Source organism: Rhinolophus sinicus, chromosome 12, assembly GCF_057876585.1.
Source record: "Rhinolophus sinicus isolate RSI-liver-muscle chromosome 12, RSI-T2T, whole genome shotgun sequence".
NCBI lineage: Eukaryota > Metazoa > Chordata > Mammalia > Chiroptera > Rhinolophidae > Rhinolophus > Rhinolophus sinicus.
In genome coordinates this window covers 3,777,716-3,798,358 of record NC_142512.1, presented here as the reverse complement: position 1 = coordinate 3,798,358, position 20,643 = coordinate 3,777,716, and the positions used below count along the sequence as shown (strand labels likewise).

Genomic DNA, 20,643 nt, shown 5'->3' with positions numbered 1-20,643 from the left:
GCCATGTGCAGCTTTCAGGTTTATGCCACTGGACCTCCTTGCGGGCCCGGCCCTGGGCCCAGCAGGCCCTTTCCTGCCCTGCCTCCCTCGGGGGACAGAGTGTCCGCCAGCCGCAGTGCCCAGGCAGGGCCTGTGCAGTGGCTCAGTCCCAGAGCTGGGCCGTGTTTCTGCCCACAGGCTGCATTTGTGGAACACCTGAACGGCTCCTTCCTGTTTGACAGCATGTATGCCGAGGACGTGGAAGGCAGCAAGCTGGCCTGCCTGCCCAGCGTCGCTGAGCTCCTTGAGGCATATCCTTCCAAGGCCATGGCTGCCTTCTCTGGCGGAGCCTGGGCCCCATGCCACCAGCCTGCCTGGGGCAAGTCCCTTTCCACTCTGGGCCTTAGCTGCCCCATCTCTCTTTGCGACCCAGGAAGGTAAAACCTCTACTTCAGGGCAGAGCCAGGTCATCTGAGCGGCACAGGGAATGTCTGGATTTCAGGGGACACATGGGGGGGTCTGGTCACATGGCCTGGGTCTGGATATTGACAAGCCAGCCTGTCAGAGAAGGAAATGTGACATCTGTGGCACTAATCCTCCTTTGCCATATTTCCTGGCTCTCCTGTGTGCTTTGCGTATAATTCTCTCACCCGCCCCGCTACATGGATGCTGCTAGTAATCCCGTCTTGCAGCTGGGGAAGCTCTCCGTGGAGAGGTTGACTTGTCCAAGGTCACACAGCTAAAAGCTGAGACTCGAACCCTAGTCTGTGGGGCTGAGAGCCTGCACTTTTCCCAGTTGGTGGAACACACAGGATTGTGACTGACACTTGTCATCAAGGCCATGGCTGGGACGGCTAATCAGTTGGCTTAGACTATACGCTGAGGGGTTCCTGGTCTGAGAGTACTAAGATGAGGCAACGAGTCACAGAGTGGGTCTGTGGAACCTCCGTGGGTCTGTGGAACCTCCGTCTCAGAGTACAGAAAAAGTCTCTGTAAAAAACCCAACATGCTGAAGAGTGTGGGAGGGAGCGGGGAGGGCCTGGTGAGCCGGACTCCGGGCCACACAGATGGGCTCCCGCCTGGCTCTGCCACCTGCCAGCTGGGCGACCTGGGCTTACGTCGAGGCTGCAGCACCTGCCTGACCTCCAGGCCTCTCAAGGACTCCCTGCAGCGGGTGGTGCTGTGCAGGTGAGGACCCCGGGGCCCAGCTTGCCAGGGAGAAGCAGCGGCCGAGCCAGCACTAGAATCAGGCTCTCTCTGCTTCTAGCCTGGGGTCCCCACCTTCGCAGTTCCCTCAGTGTCCCTGCAGCACCTAAGACAGAGCCTCAATAAAGGTGCCCTCTAGACAACACAGCACAGACGACAATACTCACTGCTTCGCTCCCAGCCCCGCCTGGCCCCGCCAGGTCCCCCAGGAGTCTCTTCTGGGGGCTCCCTTAACATACTTGTCCTCTGCTCTGCAGTGGCCCCCGCCTTCTCCCCTCACACAGGTCCTGTTCCCGAATCCCTCAGGCTGGGGGGTAGAGACCCCCCCACACTGCTTTGTCCTCCACATCTCAACTCCCACCACCAAGGCCTGCGCCCGAAACAGCCTCAGGCTTCCTTAACAGCCACTCACCTACAAGGACAAATTTGTCATCATTTGCCTGAACATTTTCGAGTATGGACTGAAACAGCGGGAGAAGCGGAAAGTGGAGCTCGACACGTTCAATGCGTGTGTGCACGAGGCCGTCCGGGAAAACCAGGAGCAGGGCAAACACAGGGTTGCCGTGTTCGAGGAGAAGCACTTGGTGGTAGGTCCTTCCTTCCCCTTCCTTCCCCCCCCCCCCCCCCCAGCCTCTGTGCCCCTGACGGCCTGAGGCCTGTGAGCCTTGGCCCCATTTGCCAGAGTCCACACAGCTCGGTGGCTGAGCCTTCCACTGGGGCAACCACAGCTCCTCTGCCGGCCAGGGCGGAGCCTGTGGGGCCTGTGGGTCTCCTTCCCCTAAAATGCACCTGGGTTCAAGGTAGCGTCATCATTGCTATTACAATGTTGTGACTGTTACCACTACTACTGTGGTGACAATGACGCCTCCTTCTCTTTTGTTCATTCGTTCATTTCGCATTTTCTGAGCTCTGCCCTGTGCCCAGCTCTGGGAAGCCGGAGCCGTGCTGGACGCGGCTCCTGTTCTGAGAGAGCTGCCATCTGTGAGGGGCGCAGTCCCAGGCCTTCCCCTTGACAGGCCAGCGCCAACCTGGAGGGAAGCCTTGCGGGTTTCCAGGGGCAGCTTGACTCTGGCTGAGGCGTGTGGGACCAAGGAGAGTTGTCCAGGGCTGATGGAGGAAAGAAAGGCGGTTCCCCAAGGCAGAGGCCGCGGGCAGGCAGGAGCCGTGTGTCCTTGACGGGATTGTTTTCGTTAGCATTACTTTTAAAGACCACTTCCTAAGCTGCTCTGAGTCACACGCCTGAGACTCTCAGGGAAGCGAGCTGTGGACCTTCTGTCTCCTCACAAGCCTGTTTACACACCAAGTATGTGAACACTGGCCTGCAGCGTCGGGGGCTTCCAGGCGCCCAGAAAGCCCCTCCTGGCTGAGAACTCTTAGTTTAAAGCAGAACAAAATCCGCTGCTGATGCCAGTTCAGGTGTGATGGGGTTGGTGATGGGCTCGGTCTGCCGCCCAGCCTCCCACGCCCCAGCGCCATCCTCCAGCCCTCTTCTTGTCTCACGAGGCTCCCCAGCTGGACCTAGGTTACAGGAGGGTGTTGTATGTTCAAGCAGAAGTGTCAGCGTGTCAGCAGGAAGCACACGTGGCGCACAATGGGTTTTGCGTGACCGGCTGAGGGTCTTAAACCAGTTTGAACACCCTGCTGGTGTTAAAAATGGGAGGGTTTCACAGAAAAGCCGTGACCGCCAGCTTCTCTGCAGGCACTTGTCATCAGGGCCTGCGCGTCACTTGTTCCCTCGGGACAGGCCACATCTCCAGTCCCCAGGGCCCGGTGTGGCATCTCCTGCATGACATTTCTTATCTGGTCCCTGTAACCACTGGATTTGGGACACCTGGATGTCAGCCAGCTGGCACCTCCTGAAGCCCCAGGCTGGGGCCCGGGCCCCTCAGCAACAAATGCCCTGCAGAAGCAGAGCCTGGGCCAGGCCACAGCCAGTGCTGTCCTGCTGGCACTGGCACCAAGCCCGACTCCCCAGCCGCTGCTCCTCAGACCTGCTGAGGCACACTGGTGTGCATGGCGGCGCCCTCACAGGCTGCCTCGGATGAGCTGAGTAACCTGAGCCTAGAGCCTAGAGCAGAAATCCTCATCCAGCCGCAAGCCAGGACCGTGGGGACCCGACGACACACTGACGCTGGCCCAGGAGCGCGCCTGGCCCTGGGAGTTTCCGGTGCTCCCAGGGGCCTGCAGTGCTCAGCCCAGTTGACCCCGTCTTGGAAGTTCACACCCCCACTGGCCTGAGGCCCCAGGCCCCTCCCCTCACAGAACCTCTCCTGTGAGCTTGCCCTGCGGTCCTGTCACACCCCCACTCGGCCCAGGCGCACACAGCACCCCGCCTGGTGTCCAGCAGGGCGGTTCAGGCGGACCCCTCACTGATGACCCTCTCCTAGCCTCCATTTCCTCATTAGTGAAAGGGTGATAACAGCCTCACAGGCTGTAGTGGGGACCAGTGAGATGGACCAGAGCACAATACACGACGGACAGTCTGTATGTAGTTGTAGTCACCTGGTGACTAGGTAGTGGCCAGTAGAGAACAGGTAATACCGTGTTTCCCCGAAAGTAAGACCTAACCAGAAAATAACCCATCGCATGATTTTTCAGGATGACATCCCCTGAACATAAGCCCTAATGCGTCTTTTGGAGCAAAAATTAATATAAGACCCGATCTCACTTTCAGGGAAACACCATACAAGTGTAAGCACAGACACGGAATGAAAAATGTACACAGGGGAGTGCAGTCAGTCTGCCTCCAACCCACGTGTGCACATGTGTGCCATTTGCCATGTACATGCACATGTGTGTGCATGTGTGTGTACATGTGTGTTTGTGTGGAGACAGAGCCCCAGAAAGCAGTTTCCAGGCTCTCGGCCTCACGTGGAAAGGTGCTGGCTCAGGTAGTAAATGGCCATCAACTGTGATGGGATGGCCATCAGCTGTGGCTAGTTGGCTGTCAGCTGTAACCAGTGAGCCATTGGCCACTAATATAACTGCGGTGGCTACGCTAGCAAGAAGATGGGGGCTGAGCTAAGCGGCGCAGTGAGGGTTGAGAATTGTGCGGCTCCTGCTTCCTGTGTCTCCAACCCAGCCTCCAGTGAGAATATAGTGGTATGACTCCCCCCATCTATGGCTCCGTGGGTGTTCCTTTTTGGCGTCACCATGTCCTGCATTCTTATGTGGGGAGGGGGAGCAGAGACCCCGCCTGTCACCCTGCACGACAGTTTGCATGTCAGTGTATATGCATACCTGTATGTGTGTGCATTGTGTGTGCATGTGTGTATGTTGCATGTCTGCATGTGCGCGCCTGTATGTGTGTGCGTGCTAATGTATGTGTGTATGATGAAAGTGCAGAATGCACTGTTCCACACTTTGCTTTGCTATTTTCTCTGTGCAGCTTAGAGGTCCTCCCAAAACTTGAGTTGCTTCATGCTTTTAATAGTTGTAAAATATGTCATTGCATAGGTGAGCCATAATCTATTAAGCTAGTCCCTACTGATGGATAATTAGGTTTTTTCCAATCTCTGGCTCTTTCAAACAGTGTTGCAATGAAGAACTTGCCGCGGGTGTGATCTGTAGGATAGAGCCTGCACGTGGCACTGTGTGTTGCTACGTTTACTAGTTATTTGCCCAACTCACTCCACTGCCGCTGCAGGTCTGCGGCGTTAGCAGGCTTTGTCATCTCTGCTAACCTGTTACACCGGGAGTGGATGTCCATTTTCTTTTAAATGGGGTGAGCATCACATGTTTTACAAACATTTGTATTTCTTATTCTATGAACTATTTGTTCTCATAATATGCCCTTACCCATTTTTTCTATTTGGTGTTTCTCTCTCTCCCTTTTTTATTTTTTAAAAAAACTATTTGTCATGCGGGACGGCCTGCAGGGTCTCAGCTCCCGCTCCCCACATAAGAACGCAGGACATGGTGAGGCCAAAAAGCAACACCCACAGAGCCATGAATAGGGGAGTCACACCACTATAGTCTCGCTGGTGGCTGGGTTGGAGACACAGGAAGCAGGAGCCACACTGTCAGCAACCTGCCGTCCGCTTCTCTGCCTGCCAACCTCACTTGCTGACTGCAATCCGCTCTTGCTAGCTCAGCCGCCATCTTCTTGCTAGCCCTCATTTTGCTGCTATAGCGTAGCCACAGCAGTTATATTAGTGGGCAGTGGCTCACTGGTTACAGCTGACGACCACCTACTACCTGAGTGAGCTCCATGTGAGGCCAAGAGCCTGGAAACTACTCCTGGCTCTGTTCCCACACTATTACTTTGAAGGAGCACTTTATAAATGGAGAAATTAGCCCGGGGTCAGTGAAATAATTTGCAAATCTTTTTCCCAATGTGTTGTTTATCTTATCATTTTGCCTATGGTGCTTTTATACCATTCAGAATGTTAAAAATTTTTGTGTAGTAGAGTTTATCAATCTTTTCTTCTGGTTACACTTAGAAAGGACTTCTCCATGCTGAAATAATTTATTTAAAGTCCTCCATTTTTTCTTTTAGTACTTGTATGACTTTATTTTTTACATTTAAATCCACACTGTCAGGAATTTGTTTTCATGTAAGGCTTGAGGTAGGAATTGAAACTGGTTTTTTCTACAGATGGGGTGTCATGCAGGGTGTCGTGCGGGAGACCCTGCTCGCTGCGCCATCTTTCAGGCGGGGCGGCCTGCGGGGTCTCTGCTCCCGCTCCCCACACAAGGACACAGGATATGGTGAGGCCGAAAAGGAACACCCACGGAGCCATAGGTAGGGGAGCCATACCACCACGGTCTCACTGGGGGCTGGGCCCACCGGACGCCGACCTGCCGTCCGCTTTTCCGCCAACCGACCGACCGACCGACCGACCGACCGACGACTCTCCTCCACTCTCTCTCCTCTGTTCCTCTCTCTCGGCCCTCCTCTTCCGCTCTCCTCGGCCCTCCGTAGTCGCAGCAGTTATACCAGCGGCCAATTGGCTAACCGGCCACAGCCGACGGCCAATCAGCCACAGCCGACGGCCATTCACCACCCGAGCCAGCACCCCTTCACGTGAGGCCGAGAGCCTGGAAACTGCTTTCTGGGGCTCTGTCCCCACATGGGGTAGCCATTATTATAAACACCATTTACCCCCTGAATCGTATCCAGTTACTTTTCCTTCACAACTAATACCAAACATCAATAGAAACAAGTTGACATTTGTGGGGACAGAGTCCCAGAGAGCAGTTTCCAGGCTCGGCCTCACATGGAAAGGTGCTGGCTTGGGTAGTAGATGGCCGTCAGCTGTGACTAGTTGGCCATCAGCTGTAACCAGTTAACCATTAGCCACTAATATAACTGCCGGGGCTACGCTGGCAAGAGGGTTGGTTGGTTGGCAGAGAAGTGGACGTTGGATTGCAGTCAGCAAGTGCGGTCAGCAAGTGGATTGTGGATTGCAGATCGTGTTGATCCTACTTCCTGTGTCTCACCAGGCTGCCAGTGAGACTGGGGTGCAGGAGGACCCCTTGTTGGGGTACAGGTGTGTCGTGCGGGAGACCCTGCTCGCTGCGCCATTTGTCATGCGGGACGGCCTGCGGGGTCTCTGCTCCCGCTCCCCATACAAGAACGCAGGACATGGTGAGGCCAAAAAGGAACACACAAGGAGCCATAGGTAGGGGAGTCATACCACTATATTCTCTCTGGCGGCACTATACTCTCACTGGAGGCTGGATTCACACTGTCCGCAAACCGCCATCCACGCTTGCCAGCCCAGCCGCCATCTCCTTGCTAGCCCCATCCTTCTTCTCTTTTTCTTCCTTCCTTAGCCACAGCAGTTATATTGTGGCCAATGGCTCACTGGTTACAGCTGACGGCCAACTAGCCACAGCTGATGGCCATGCAATCACAGTTGGCCATTTACTACCTGAGCCAGCACCTGTCTATGTGAGGCCGAGAGCCTGGAAACTACTCTCTGGGGCTCCGCCCCCACACTCCACCCCTACAGGCTCTCGCCTCACAATCTACGCGACAAGCGTCTTCCGCGAGGGGACCTGTGCAAGGAGCCTGGGGGTGAATGCAATATCCTGGACACAACCAGGCTCTCTGGGCACAGCCAGGGTTTCTCAGGGCACCACCAGTGCTTCTGGGCACGGCCAGACTTCCTGGACTTCTTAGGGTACCACCTGTCTTCCCGGACACAGCCAGGGTTTCTCAGGGCACCACCAGTACTCCTGGGCACAGCCAGACTTCCTGGACTTCTTAGGGTACCACCTGTCTTCCCGGACACAGCCAGGGTTTCTCAGGGCACCACCAGTACTCCTGGGCACTGCCAGACTTCCTGGACTTCTTAGGGTACCACCTGTCTTCCCGGACACAGCCAGGGTTTCTTAGGGCACCACCAGTACTCCTGGGCACTGCCAGACTTCCTGGACTTCTTAGGGTACCACCTGTCTTCCCGGACACAGCCAGGGTTTCTCAGGGCACCACCAGTACTCCTGGGCACAGCCAGACTTCCTGGACTTCTTAGGGTACCACCTGTCTTCCCGGACACAGCCAGGGTTTCTCAGGGCACCACCAGTACTCCTGGGCACTGCCAGACTTCCTGGACTTCTTAGGGTACCACTAGTTTCCCCGGGCACAGCTAGGATTTCTCAGGGCACTGCCACTTTCTCTGGGAACAGCCCGACTTCCTGGGCACAGCCAGGGTACCTTCAGGGCTCTACTACTCTCTCTGGGAACAGCCCGACTTCCTGGGCACAGCCAGGGTACCTTCAGGGCTCTACTACTCTCTCTGGGAACAGCCCGACTTCCTGGGCACAGCCAGGGTACCTTCAGGGCTCTACTACTCTCTCTGGGAACAGCCCGACTTCCTGGGCACAGCCAGGGTATCTTCAGGGCTCAGCCAGACTTCCTGGACTCAGCCAGGGCTCTACTCTGTCTGGGAACAGCCCGACTTCCTGGGCACAGCCAGGGTATCTTCAGGGCTCAGCCAGACCTCTCAGCGCACTGCCACTCTCTCTGTGCCTCTCAGGGTACCCTGCTGGAACAACAGCGACTCACAATCAAGGTGCTTACATATTCTCAATGGTGGCCAGTCAAGAGACAAAAGCAAATATCCCCCAGTTCCACTAACTACAGTTCCCAAACAAACAGTCAAGCGGTCCATTAAATTAGGGATGGAAGACAATTCCCCATAGTCCATAGTCATTCACCAGGGCTGTCCTGGGGGTGAGGGATGACCTTGACCTCACCCTCATCTCCCACGGAGGACTCAGCAAGCGTTACCTCCTGGGACTATAAGTCCTGCATCCGGGCTGCCTGAGCAGGAACTTCCCCGGCCCACAGGGCTGCAACGACCTTCGCTTTCTCCGGCCTGTGCTGGTTGGGGAACCGTCCACATCTTTCCACCTCTCCGCGGGGCTCCATCTCTGCAGCAGCTGCATGGCTTTTCCTGTGCTGGTGGGAGAACCGTCCACATCTTTCCACCTTTCCACGGGGCTCCATCTCTCCAGCAGCTGCATGGCTTTTCCTGTGCTGGTGGGAGAACCGTCCACGTCCTCCCACCCCTCCACGGGGGTCCAGCTCTCCGGCAGCTGCTCCTCCTGGTCTTCCTCAGGCTGGGTGTTCACATGCACAAACTGCTCCACCGTCCTTTGGAGAGCTTTGGCTGGCACCATATCCTGCCGACTACGCCATGTGTCGTGCGGGAGACCCTGCTCGCTGCGCCATTTGTCATGCGGGACGGCCTGCGGGGTCTCTGCTCCCGCTCCCCATACAAGAACGCAGGACATGGTGAGGCCAAAAAGGAACACACAAGGAGCCATAGGTAGGGGAGTCATACCACTATATTCTCTCTGGCGGCACTATACTCTCACTGGAGGCTGGATTCACACTGTCCGCAAACCGCCATCCACGCTTGCCAGCCCAGCCGCCATCTCCTTGCTAGCCCCATCCTTCTTCTCTTTTTCTTCCTTCCTTAGCCACAGCAGTTATATTGTGGCCAATGGCTCACTGGTTACAGCTGACGGCCAACTAGCCACAGCTGATGGCCATGCAATCACAGTTGGCCATTTACTACCTGAGCCAGCACCTGTCTATGTGAGGCCGAGAGCCTGGAAACTACTCTCTGGGGCTCCGCCCCCACAAGGTGTGTGGGGACAGAGTCCCAGAGAGCAGTCTCCAGGCTCTTAGCCTCAAGTGGAAAGGTGCTGGCTCTGGTAGCAGACGGCCGTCAGCAGTGATTGGTTGGCCCTCAGCTGTAACCAGTTAGCCAGTTGGCTACTGATGTAACTGCCGTGGCTGCGCTGGTTGGTCAGTTGGTTGGGTGGCAGGCAGAGAAGCGGATGGTGAGTTGTGGGTCATGTGGATCCTGCCACCAGTGAGACTACAGTGGTATGACTCCCCTACCTATGGCTTCGTGGGTGTTCCTTTCGGCCTCGCCATATCCTGCGTTCTTGTGCGGGCAGCAGGACCAGAGACCCCGCCTCACAACATTGCATCCGGTGGCCAAGTCCCCAGGCCCTTTGTCGGTGAACAGCTGGTATTCAGTGGCGGGCTTGGACCGCAGGGTACTCTCCAGCCTGTGAGCAGCCTGTCCTTCCAAATGGTCCAGCTAGCGATGATTATTGCTAACACCCACTCACTTACTGGGGTTCTGTGAGGTCTAACTGGTGTCCTCAAAGACTGGACCTGTCTTACGTTTCCACTCTCTCTCCCTCCCTGTGCCTTCTATAGTATAGGCCTTTTGTCGGAGTCTCCGCGAATTGAGCCCTCACTATGAGCCAAGGCCCCACACACAGCCTGTTTCCCAGGACTTTGTGAGAAGCATAGCTTCTCCCCTTTACATGAGGAGTGGAAGCTTAGAGAACACAAGTGAGTCTCTCAAAGTCACATTGCTAATCAGTGACCCAGAGAAGATTCAAATGCACATCCACCTGACTCTGAAGCCATTGCTCCTTCCACCCAGCCCAGCCACCTCTAATAAAACCCCGAGCTAAGTAACGTGGATTAAGCACTTGTCAGCTAGTGCTCTAACAGCCACCAGGCATGGAAAGGGTGCTTACTACAAGCTCACAGGGCTGGCAAGGGGCAGAGCTGACTCTTGAGCTTGGCACACCGAATTCAGAATCCAAGTTCTTACCTACAAAACCACATTGCCCAGTGTCACTAACTAATTGCACTTACTTGTGGATCCCTAAAGCACACTTTTGTTTCCAGAGTCTAAGTGCCATTCAAGATGAGGCCGACATAACCAGCACTGAGATGAAGATAGTGGAGTACGGTGAGGACATCACTGAGCTGTACAATGCGCTCATGACGCTGGAGATGCAGTTGGTAGAGCAGCTGGAGGTGAGGCCAGGCCCCTGGGCACACAGGTGATGTGACCGTGCCCTGCCAAGCTCATTTGCAAGAACCAGGTGATACAGTTGCAAAACCACCCTCTAGCTGTAACCTTCCCGGACTCTCCTCTGCTGGAACTGTCCGGTGCAATTCAGTGTGTCAGACTGACGTTTTCCTACTCATCAGTCCTGTTTGCTTTTAATACGTTTCAGTCATTTACATTGCAAGTGATTCTTAAGCAGCATGAGAGCGGTGCGCTCATTACTCCTCCGGAATGTTTCCCCCCAACCCTGGAGGAGCCCAGAGCCTCAGCAGGGAGAGGATTTTTTATTTTTTATTAGACCCAGGTGCTCAAAAAACAAGGTGGATCCCCACTCAGGTACGAAACAAAGCCTGCTCCACATCTGAGCCTGTAGTTGCTGCATGTTGGGGCCATTGCAAGGAGCCTGCAATTCAGCACTAAGTAGTAGAGATGAAAAGCGCTGTTATCTAAAATTCCTTAGAGGCCAGAGTGACTGGTGTGTTCACAAGGCAGCCGAGGCCGGGACTCTGAAGGGCTGTGATGAATCGAACCTCATTGGGTGCTGCCATGGCTGGGCCAAGAGATAGCACCTGATCAATTCCTCACATGTCAAGTGACACCTCAGCCGCAGGATAGATTTCCCCATCACATCACACAGCAGATGCGTGCGCCCCACTGGGGAACACTCATGCACGGAGAGCAGCATGCAAGCCTCAGAGGAGGCTTAGGCAGCGGCTCCCAACCTTTGCAAGCAGCGAGATCCCCTTTTCAACACCCCAACGTCCCCAGGACACAGGCACAGTCGTACTTGTATCGCTGTCATACCTGTGCACAGCAGCCAAAAGGCTGCAGTCATGCTTTTCAGTCACCCTGTTTTTATTCATTATAAGGATGTTTATACACCTTTGGAACATGTGTAATTGCCTTGGCCTGCAGATATCCCCAGGCTCGTGTGGACTCCCTGCGCCCTCAACCCACTCTGCAGTCCTGGGGCTCACAGGGTAGCTGGCTTCACCAGGCATCTTCCATTGTTCCCATTTAGGCCCTGAGTGCCTTGCTAAGCACTGGGACGCAGCAAGGCTGGGGTGCCCTCACGGCACTGATGTGAGTGGTGTGGGGTGACAGCCAGCATTACTGAGGGTGTCCTCTGCCAGGCACCTGACCTTGCACAGCATTTTGTGTGAAATAGCTCATTTAAGCTTCACCACAACTCCCTGACACAGGTACTCCGAAGGAAACCCATTTCATAGATGAGGAAGTTGAGGTCTAGGGAGGTTAAATAACATTTCCAGAGTTACACACAGCAGCAGAGCTGGGATACTGACCCAGGCAGTCTGGCTCTTAGTGACTACCCCTCTGCTTCTCTGGAGATGATAGATGCATGCCACTGAGAAGCCCCAAATAGGGGAGGAGCTCTGTGTGTGTGCTGGGGGTTGGTAAAATCAGGACAGGTGTTCCTGGCAGAGGGAACAGGCAAAGACCTGGAGAAGGCACCCATTACACATGCAGGGGGTGGTAAGTGAGTTGAAATGGCCAGGGAGTAATGGAGCTGTGGGACAGAGGTCAGGAGGGAGAGGCAGGGTTGGTTCACAGACTCCTACCAGGAAGGCCAAGGTGGCCGGTCTCTATCCTGAAGGTCTGTGATTAGAGCAGCTGCCGTCTAAGCTCTAAGGAGCACCTTTTGCTCTGAGGCTGGACCAGTCAAGTTCATGTGTGAATATGCATGCATGTTGACTGTGTTCTTTACTGTTTCCAGGAAACTATAAACACGTTTGAAAGGAACATCATTGACTTGGTGGGGCTCTTTATCGAGAATGTCCAAAGCCTATATCCTTTCCTTGGTGACCTTCCATGGGGAGGCAGTGCTGGGCCCGTGGCGCTATCCTGGCCCACACCACTACCCTTCTTCTGGGGGCTAGGGGAGACGCACCCACATTTTTAACACAAGGCAGGGAAGGGTAACACTTCTTCACAAACTAAGCAGGATGCAAATGAGGGGGGTGCCCTTCCTGCAGGGTCAAACGCCTGCCCCCTCCACTGCCACCAGTACCCTAAACACAATGGCAGAGACAGTCAAAACTAGCACTCGCTTTTGACCAGAACTACACGCCTGTTTGATTTACAGGAAGATCTGCACCTCAACCCCGAACACATTCATCACAGGATCCTATCGAGTGGGAATCTCCACCTTTGAATTTAGAGGAATGTAAAACCTCCAGTTTTCCACCAAGGGAAAACCCTCACCTTCAAAGGATGGAGATTCGTCAAGCACTGGAGGGTTCAAAGAATGCTCTCTGGTGGGGGGGTCTGAGAGAGCTCCCCACACCTAAGAACAATGATAGCTTTGAGTAACCCCTCCAGGGGCGCTGTGCTGGGGTGGGGGCATTGTTTGCAGGAGAGCTCCTGGCATGTTCTCAGCGGAATGACACTCAAGGGGACACCACAGCCCAGGTGCACACACAGGGTTGGGGGGCACCCTCCAAGTTGAAGACACTGACAAAGTATTCATAATGAGCTTGGCAGGTTAAATGTCGGGGTTTGGAGCCAACCTTTGGGGCATTACTGACCCCTCTGCCCATGAACTCAGGGCCCCGCCGTGTAGGGTGTGAATCGTGGTGCCCTATCCCAGAAGTCATCCCTGGTCCTGCCTTCCTGGTCCCACAGTCCTACAGGGAGACAGAAGTGATGGAGGCAGCCAACCCAGAGACCAGGGCCTGGAGCCTGGGGGGGGGGGGGCACTAAGTGACGACCTGAGGGTGGGCCAGAGGGACCCAGTGCAAAGGTGGGGAGGGCGCACCAGACAGAGGAGGCAGCCTGTGCAAAGGTCCTGGGAAGAGCCAGAGAGTTCCGGATCCAAGAGGAGGCCGTTAGAGCACAATTGAGAGGGGGAAGCCCCTGGAGGGCTGTAAGCACAGCAGCGATGAGTCCCATCCACCTGCACTCGAGCTGCTGTGGGGAGAAAGAGCCAGAGCGGGAGGCCAGGCTTTAGTCTATTGTCAAGTCAGGAGGTGGGGGGATGGAGGAAGCGGATGATGGAAGGACAGGTAGGGCGCCCATTGACACGGGTCAGGGGGGCGGGGGCAGGCAGGATAGCCTGAGGTTTGCTGTGCACAGCTAGACAGCTGTGAAGGTGACAGTGCACCGGCACCTCCCAGTTTGCCCTTTGGCCCTTAGAAGTCTGTTCTCAGGGAGCAGAAATGGCCCCGCCCTGTGCGCGGTGCGGAGGCCCCAGCCCACAGGTCAGGGGCTTGTGGAGCCTGCTCCGTGCCTGACCTTTGCTTAACTCCAGACTGCACGATGGCTCAGTGTCGGGACCTGGAGACCCACCACCACGAGAAGCTCCTGGAGATCTGCATCAACACCCTGGAGAAGATGCTCAAGGGGGAGCTGGACGCGGACCTGCCTGACGACGTGCGAGCGGTGAGCGTGGTGGGCGGGGCGGGGGCGTGGTCAGGGCGGTGGCTCTGCAAAGCGGACACTACCGCCTTTGCAGCGTGGTCGGCAGATGAAATAGGCTAACAAAGCAGCTGGTGGAGGCCAACGAAAGAGGAACTCCTGATAATTAGGTAGTTTCAACTTACCAACAGGTTGGTTTCCAAAAGCTCATTTCTGGGGGGCTTCTGGCACTTTGTAAGAGACACAGCTCCTAATAGAAGCCAAGGTCTGAGATTTCCCCAAAGGTCTTAGCTCTTGAGTCTCTATGATGAGAAGCAATGCTGGGGTGTGAGAACTGCCCCCAAGCACCAGTTCTGATCCAGCTCGGCGCCATCCTACTTTCCAGCAGACTGCCAGTGACAAATGGTCACAGAGCAGCAGGGTCTCCTCCCCGGGGCTCCGGGGCTCCCACATTGGGGCCAGTCAGAGTGTGTCTGGGAAGAGGCACGGGCAGCGATGGAAGGGCCCAGGCCCACGTACTCTCCTTCCCTCAGCGTTCACGCCAGTCGCGGTTTCTCAGCTCCTCTCCCTCTCTGCTACCACCAAGTCCAGCCACCACTGGCCTCTCCCTGGACACTGGCCTCCTTACTGCTGTCTTACAGGCGGTAGCCAGAGATCCTCTGAAAACCCAAAACACGGCGTTTTGTGCTTTTGCACACACCCTCTCAGGGCTTCCTATGACTCACAGTAGGCGCTCACCCGCATCCCCCAGAGCCTCCAGCCTGGCCCGCTCCCCCAGCCGCCAGCCGCTCCCCCAGCCGCCAGCCGCTCCCTCACCTCCCAGGTTTGCTCCTTTCATTGATGTTCCACCTGGCAGACATGCCCTTCCCTCTGGTCTCCGTGTGCTGGGCTCATCTTTGTCATTCAGATCTCAGCTCAGATGTCAGCTCCGTAGAGAGGCCTTCCCTCATCACCTTCCTGAAAAATCATCGTCTATCACACACCTCATTTGTCATTGTCAGAGGCCTTATCACAATTTCAAGCTGTCTTGTTTATGTTGCTTTGCTTCTGTGACTCCTCACACTGAGTATAGCGAGGGCGGGCATGGCCTCTTCACCACCACATACCTCCCCAGCGCTGGCAACAGGCAGCCGAGGTTCCAGAAGTTAGGTGCAGACTAAGTCCTGCAGACACCGAGACCAGCAGTGTCCGACTCTCACAGCCTCCGTCTGGGCTGAGACAGACCCCACCACAGCAGCATGGAGATGGGGCCACTGCGTCACCAGCGTGTTCCCTAAACACACGCTAAATGCTGTTGTCCAGACACAGGGAGATGCCCCAGCCCTGAAGTAAGGTTGCCACTAAGACCCCCTCTGAAACCCCTGGACCACAAGAGCTGGGTACAGTTCCCTCATGGCACCGCTCCCAGGCCTGTGACACCCAGCAGGCACAGGACTGAAACATGCTCCCTCCCTAAAGACTGGGACACACAGGAAAAGGTGTCCCCAAGTCCGTGGCAGACGAGCAGGCTGGCCTGGCCATCTCCTGTCAGGATGGCTGCCCAGCGCCGTCTGACACCTGTTTCGTGGCTCCAGGAGCACTGGGCATCTGCTGACTGGTGGGGGTGGGGGGGCTGACCACAGCGGCTGGCGGTGCAGCGCTCCCCTCCCCAGGCTCCCACTGTCCGGGCATCGAGCGTGAGGCTCACACACGAGCGCACTTCCTCACCAGAGGCCCCACGCAGGCAGTCCTGTTAGCATCCTTAGTTTACAGATGCGAAAACTGGGTCTCAGAGAAGTTTGGTAAACTGCCCCGGACAACACAGCTTCTGAGGACCAGGGTCTGTATTCACACGAGTCTGGGCGGTGCAGAGCCTGGGCCCAGCTGGCACTGTGCCCCCACTGTGGACTGCAGGTTGTGTTCTGGTTTGCCCATGGCCCCAAGCACTAGGGTAACGGAGCTCTGCCTCTGAGCTAAGGGGCTCCTTGGGCTCCATGGCAGGGGTGCTGTCGCCCAGTGGGGGCAGCCAGCAGCGCCCACTGGACACCCTTGCTGCGGCAGGCCTGTATGAGCCTCTGTCCTTTGGGGAATGTGCAGTAGCAGCAAGAGACGCTGCCAGGACCTTACACTGTTGCTTCTGTGTCCTAGAGTTAGGCAAGCCTATGTGTCGGGGGAGAAAAGCATGCCTTGACTGTAAGACGTAATAATAGCAAAATAGCCGACAGTTCCTAAGGGCCTCCCGGGGGCCAGCTGTCTGAGAAGCATTGGATGCATATTCGCTCATTTAGTCTCCACACCAATACAGTAAAAAAGGTACCATTACGGCTCCCTTTTACAGATGAGGAAACTGAGGCAGAGATGAGCGTCACCCACCTAAGACGCATAGTGTACACGCGGTAGAGTTGTGATTTGAACACAGGCAGTTTGACTCCAAGCCTTTGACAAATGTCTCCTGAGCCTGTAGCAGGTGGGGCTGTTCGGAGGAGGGAACAGGCCTTTGGTGAAAAGATCTGGCTTCTGTTTGTAATTATCAGTGAGCGTGTCGTAAAAAGTCACACTGTGAAGTTGTTCCTCACTTTAAAACTCATTCAGCTGAGTAATTGTGACCAGCTCATGACATACTTACGGCCAAATCTGTGTTTTAAAATCCTTCTCCACTTTGGGAGGAAAAGCAGAACACACACGCTCAAGGACGGAGCCTGGAGCTGGCAGCGAGGGAAGGCCCTGAGTGGCGCGGGCAGCCAGCTGCCCATGGCAAGGTCAGCGGGGCAGTGAGCATGTGACTGCTCCCCCCGCCAGGGCTGGGGGCGCAGAGCTAGCCTCGTGCTGCCATGAGCCACTGCCACTTTCAGGAGACAGCGGGAGGCCGGACACGCTCCTTGGGTGCTCTGAACACCCATGTGGGAATCCAGCCGCAAGGGCAGGCCAGTGCTCAGGCTCAGGCCATAGGACCTGTGAGTCCCCAGTCTGCTAAGTGACAGTGGGTGTGACCCAGTCATCAGTCCCTGGATAGGGGGCTGTGACAAGGTCCTGGCTGGGACCTGAAGGCTCCCGTCGGCAGGGGGCTGGCAGGCCAGGTCACTGCCCCTTCAGCTGAGCAGGGACTGGGTAGGGCGGGCTCTCTGCTCATTTCTCTGTGGCGGAGGGGGTCAGTGTCATCAGGTGCCCATTGGGTGGTAGAATGGTCTGATGCCACCTGGACACAGGGCCCACAAATCCTCAAACCCCCAGCATTGTGGTAGCCCTGGGGAGGGTGCTAGCCGTGCCCTTCTCAAAGGTCCCTCCCAAGAAGTCGTTTTGAAGGAAATGTGTCTTTATGGGCTCCAGGCCCACAGAGCAGGGGCGAGTGGCTCAGCAGCCAGGAGTGGCTGCCACGCCTCAAGGACCCCTGCATACCCTCCCCTCTATGTCAGGGCTTCCAACCTGCAGAAAGGGGAGGGCAATCTAGAATACGCTACCCATAAGAACTATTTTGAAGGCACTACTCCTGGAGTCCAGAAACAACTCGAAACTTTCATTTTAAAATCATTTATTTAAACCAGATTCCTTTCGTTTGTATTTTACAAATGTCAGTTTTCCATAACCTATTCTTATCTTGTCCATTCCAAGCAGACTTTACTTCCCACGGCTTCCAAAGCTGTCTTCTACGTATTCAAACTTTGGGGGGACAATTTCTCTGCATAGCTTAGGACATCAGCTGTGACACACTTTTAACATCATGGTGAGTCGATGTCGTTGTTGCCGTGTTTGAAATGGCCGGCGGTCACTCCGGCGCGTGCTGCCTGAGGCTCATGGCCAAGCAGGTTGTGTAGGTCTTTGAACCCTTCCCAGAGCCTGGCCCGGGACCTTCTATGCACAGAGGAAGAACTTAATGACTTCTTGTCATTTCTCCCAAGTGACAGTGCTAGTTAGTCCCCAGATGCCCTGCTCCCTGCATCAGCAAGCCTGGCTTTTCCATGTGGGATTCTGTGGAAAACCAGTATCCCACCAGATAGTAACAGGCTTTACTCTGCAAAGAAGTCTGTGGCCAAATCAGTTGGAAAATTGAGAGACAAAAGGTTTTCTTTTCCACAGGACTTTCCAGAGCCATCACTGGAAAAATGCTTTGAGCAGTGTGAAGTGCAGGAGGGACCTAGGGTATGCAGACTGTCCCAAACATATTTGACCAAAGAATAATTTTTTGCAGAAATATTCACAACTCAAATTCCACAGAACATCTTTTGGAGACTATCACGTTCCCTGCTAACATACAGAGGAGAAAAATAAGTATCCATCCACCTGTAGTCCTCTCTTCAGTGTAGACCATTCTGGTCGTGCGCTGTCCTTGGCACCGTTACAAAGCACGTCCCTTCACGGCGGAAGCAACCACTTGCCAAGTGCTTCGGCAGCCTTCCCCTGCCCTGGGAAATGATTCCACTTGATTTTCAACTGTGCCAGGCACACAGCAGCCACAGTGTGAACACCTAGAACCGGCCAGGCCTAGTAGAGGATGGTCGCTTTCAACATCTTTAGGCAGAAAGTAAGGTGAGGAATAAGAGCAGTCTGGAGGCCCCAACTGCGACCCGAGGTTTGATTTGATTAACATGAGGGGCAGTGGAGAGACGTGGGGTGAGCACCCCTCAGTGTGCAGGGCCCTCTGTCCTCAAAGCAGCCTCAACGCCCTTGGAGAGCCTCATCTCACACTTCCCAGCCGGCCAGCAGGGGTTCAGGCGAGTCAGACATGAGGGCAACCGAGAGAGATCCATTGTGAACGCAGATGTCCTGGGTAAGGTCACCCCTGGGGCAGCCATCTGCCTTCTCCCTGGAGAAAACGCGCTCCCAGCGAGGATCGCTGTTTCCCTGTAACACCCGCCACTGCCCGGCTCTGGGAGATAAGCAGTGAGAAAGGGCGCTAATACAAAGGTGGGCTATCCTCTGGGTGCTGGGCAGCCACCTTCCGGCACTGCCCCCACCAGCCAGGGGACTCTCGGGTGTTCTTTTATCTTCAGCTTGCTGGCTTTGTGCTCGGGGCACAGTGAGACACACTCACTTATTAGATCTTTCACTCACCAGCTTTTTGTGGACAAAGACACAATCGTGAATGCTGTCGGGACATCGCATGACATCCACCTCCTGAAGATCGACAATCGAGAAGATGAGCTGCTGACCAGGGTCAACTCTTGGTGTGCGCAGTTAGTGGACAAGGTGAGCGACGCACCTGGTCTAGCGGGCCGCACCGATGCCCCTAGGGACAAGTGGAGACCTTCCCTGGGGAGTGTATACTATTTGCAGTAAGAAATGGAGAAAGAAGTAAATTAAGGCTTGCAGAATTCCACACTGAAGACTTCCTATTGCCCGGACTTTAAAACCCAGGCGCTTCATTTTTCTCTTACCTCAAACAGGTAGGTAAGTAGAACACAGGAAGCTTGGAAGTAAGTGGAAGATGTAACTATGCAAACTTCGAAGAACTCCCTTTCTTTCCCCGAAACTGGACTCAGGGAAAGGTATGAACTGGTTTTCTGACTTGAGGACACTGGGCTTTGGTTTCCCCCCTCAGATTCACAAGGACGAGATCAGCAGGAACCGTCAGCGCGTGAGGGAGATCAATCAATACATCGACCACATGCAGAGCGAGCTGGACAACCTGGAGTACACGGACGTCATCGACTAGGGGCCTTGTGAGAACACGGCCTCGGCCCTGGCAGGGCAGTGCCTCAGAAGACAGTACTGGGGACTGCCCCGCCCACAACACCCAGAACGCCATTCCTCCCCCTCCCGGGAAAAACTTCCAAAGGTAGAGAAAAAGAAAGAACTTGTGTCACGTTCCTCCACTATTTAAATAAATCATCAGAATTCACCTTCGTGTAGGAGCAGGAGAAAAGCCCAGGTGAGCAGCTGGCCCGTCTACTGAGAGCAGCTCCACAGGCTGAGGCCTAATGCCAGCTGTGTGCGCTTCCGGGTGTCCCCGGGGCAGGTGGCAGGCTGTGGGCAGAGGCGGCCAGTGGGACTGAGCCCTTCTCTCCTCTGGGTGTGAGGAACAGCCAGAGAGGCTGCAACACAGCCCTGGGGCCCGGGCTGCCTGCTCAGGCAGAGGCTGCGGCTCCAGGTCCCTGGGCTTGGCTGCAGGGACCCAGCAACCCTACAGAGGTTACGAGCACAGGCTGGGCCTCCCACGCCACCTCTGCCGCCTGAGCGTCATCTGTGCAGTGGGGATGTGACAGTACCTTCCCTGAGCACAGTTGAGGGGTTCAGGGAACACGTGTGGAAAGCGTGCAGAAGCACCTGGCAGTGGCCAGTGCCCCATGAATGGGAGACATGCCGTTTTGTTTTGTTGGGAGAGGTGTGCGAGGCCTGGAAGCTCAGAAAGCCTTTGCTGCCTGCAACCAGACTGCGGCTTCCGTCTCCCTGAGCCCTGGCACCAGGACGTGCGCCTGCCTCCCAGGACTAAGCAAGTGGCTGTCGGGAGGATGCTCTGGGTGCCCTGCGTGGGACACGTGCACACACGTTGGGTGGCCTTGCCAGGCCTGCCAGGGATTTTAACCCAGGAGTGACGTATAGTTTCCATTTTCAAGAATAAATCATTTTTTTCTAAAGTAGTAGGAACAACCAGCTTAGACCAAAAAGGACTCACTTTCAAAAGATTGTTTGATTAAAAATCAGGAAACAAAAGCCTCTGGGCTGAGGGTCAAGGGCCACACACATAGTTGTCTGTTGGTGACACGATACCTGGGGGCAGGTGACGGAAGCAGATACCAGATCACGCTGTGAGAGGCAAGCTGGTGGACCTTGT

The 20,643-nt window shown here is 55.4% G+C and overlaps 1 protein-coding gene across 2 annotated transcripts in view; it reads left to right on the top strand.

The window, feature by feature from the left end:
- DRC3 (dynein regulatory complex subunit 3) overlaps positions 1-20,519 on the top strand; it is a 42,395-nt gene extending 21,876 nt beyond the window's left edge. For both annotated transcript variants that reach the window (XM_019753761.3, XM_019753762.3), the window contains 7 exons: positions 178-290; positions 1,598-1,772; positions 10,355-10,486; positions 12,256-12,326; positions 13,796-13,919; positions 18,927-19,058; positions 19,411-20,519. In XM_019753761.3, coding sequence (XP_019609320.3) covers positions 178-290; positions 1,598-1,772; positions 10,355-10,486; positions 12,256-12,326; positions 13,796-13,919; positions 18,927-19,058; positions 19,411-19,524 — 861 coding nt within the window. In that variant the 3' untranslated portion in view covers positions 19,525-20,519. The remainder of the gene's footprint in view (positions 1-177; positions 291-1,597; positions 1,773-10,354; positions 10,487-12,255; positions 12,327-13,795; positions 13,920-18,926; positions 19,059-19,410) is intronic.
- The last annotated feature ends 124 nt before the right edge of the window (positions 20,520-20,643 follow it).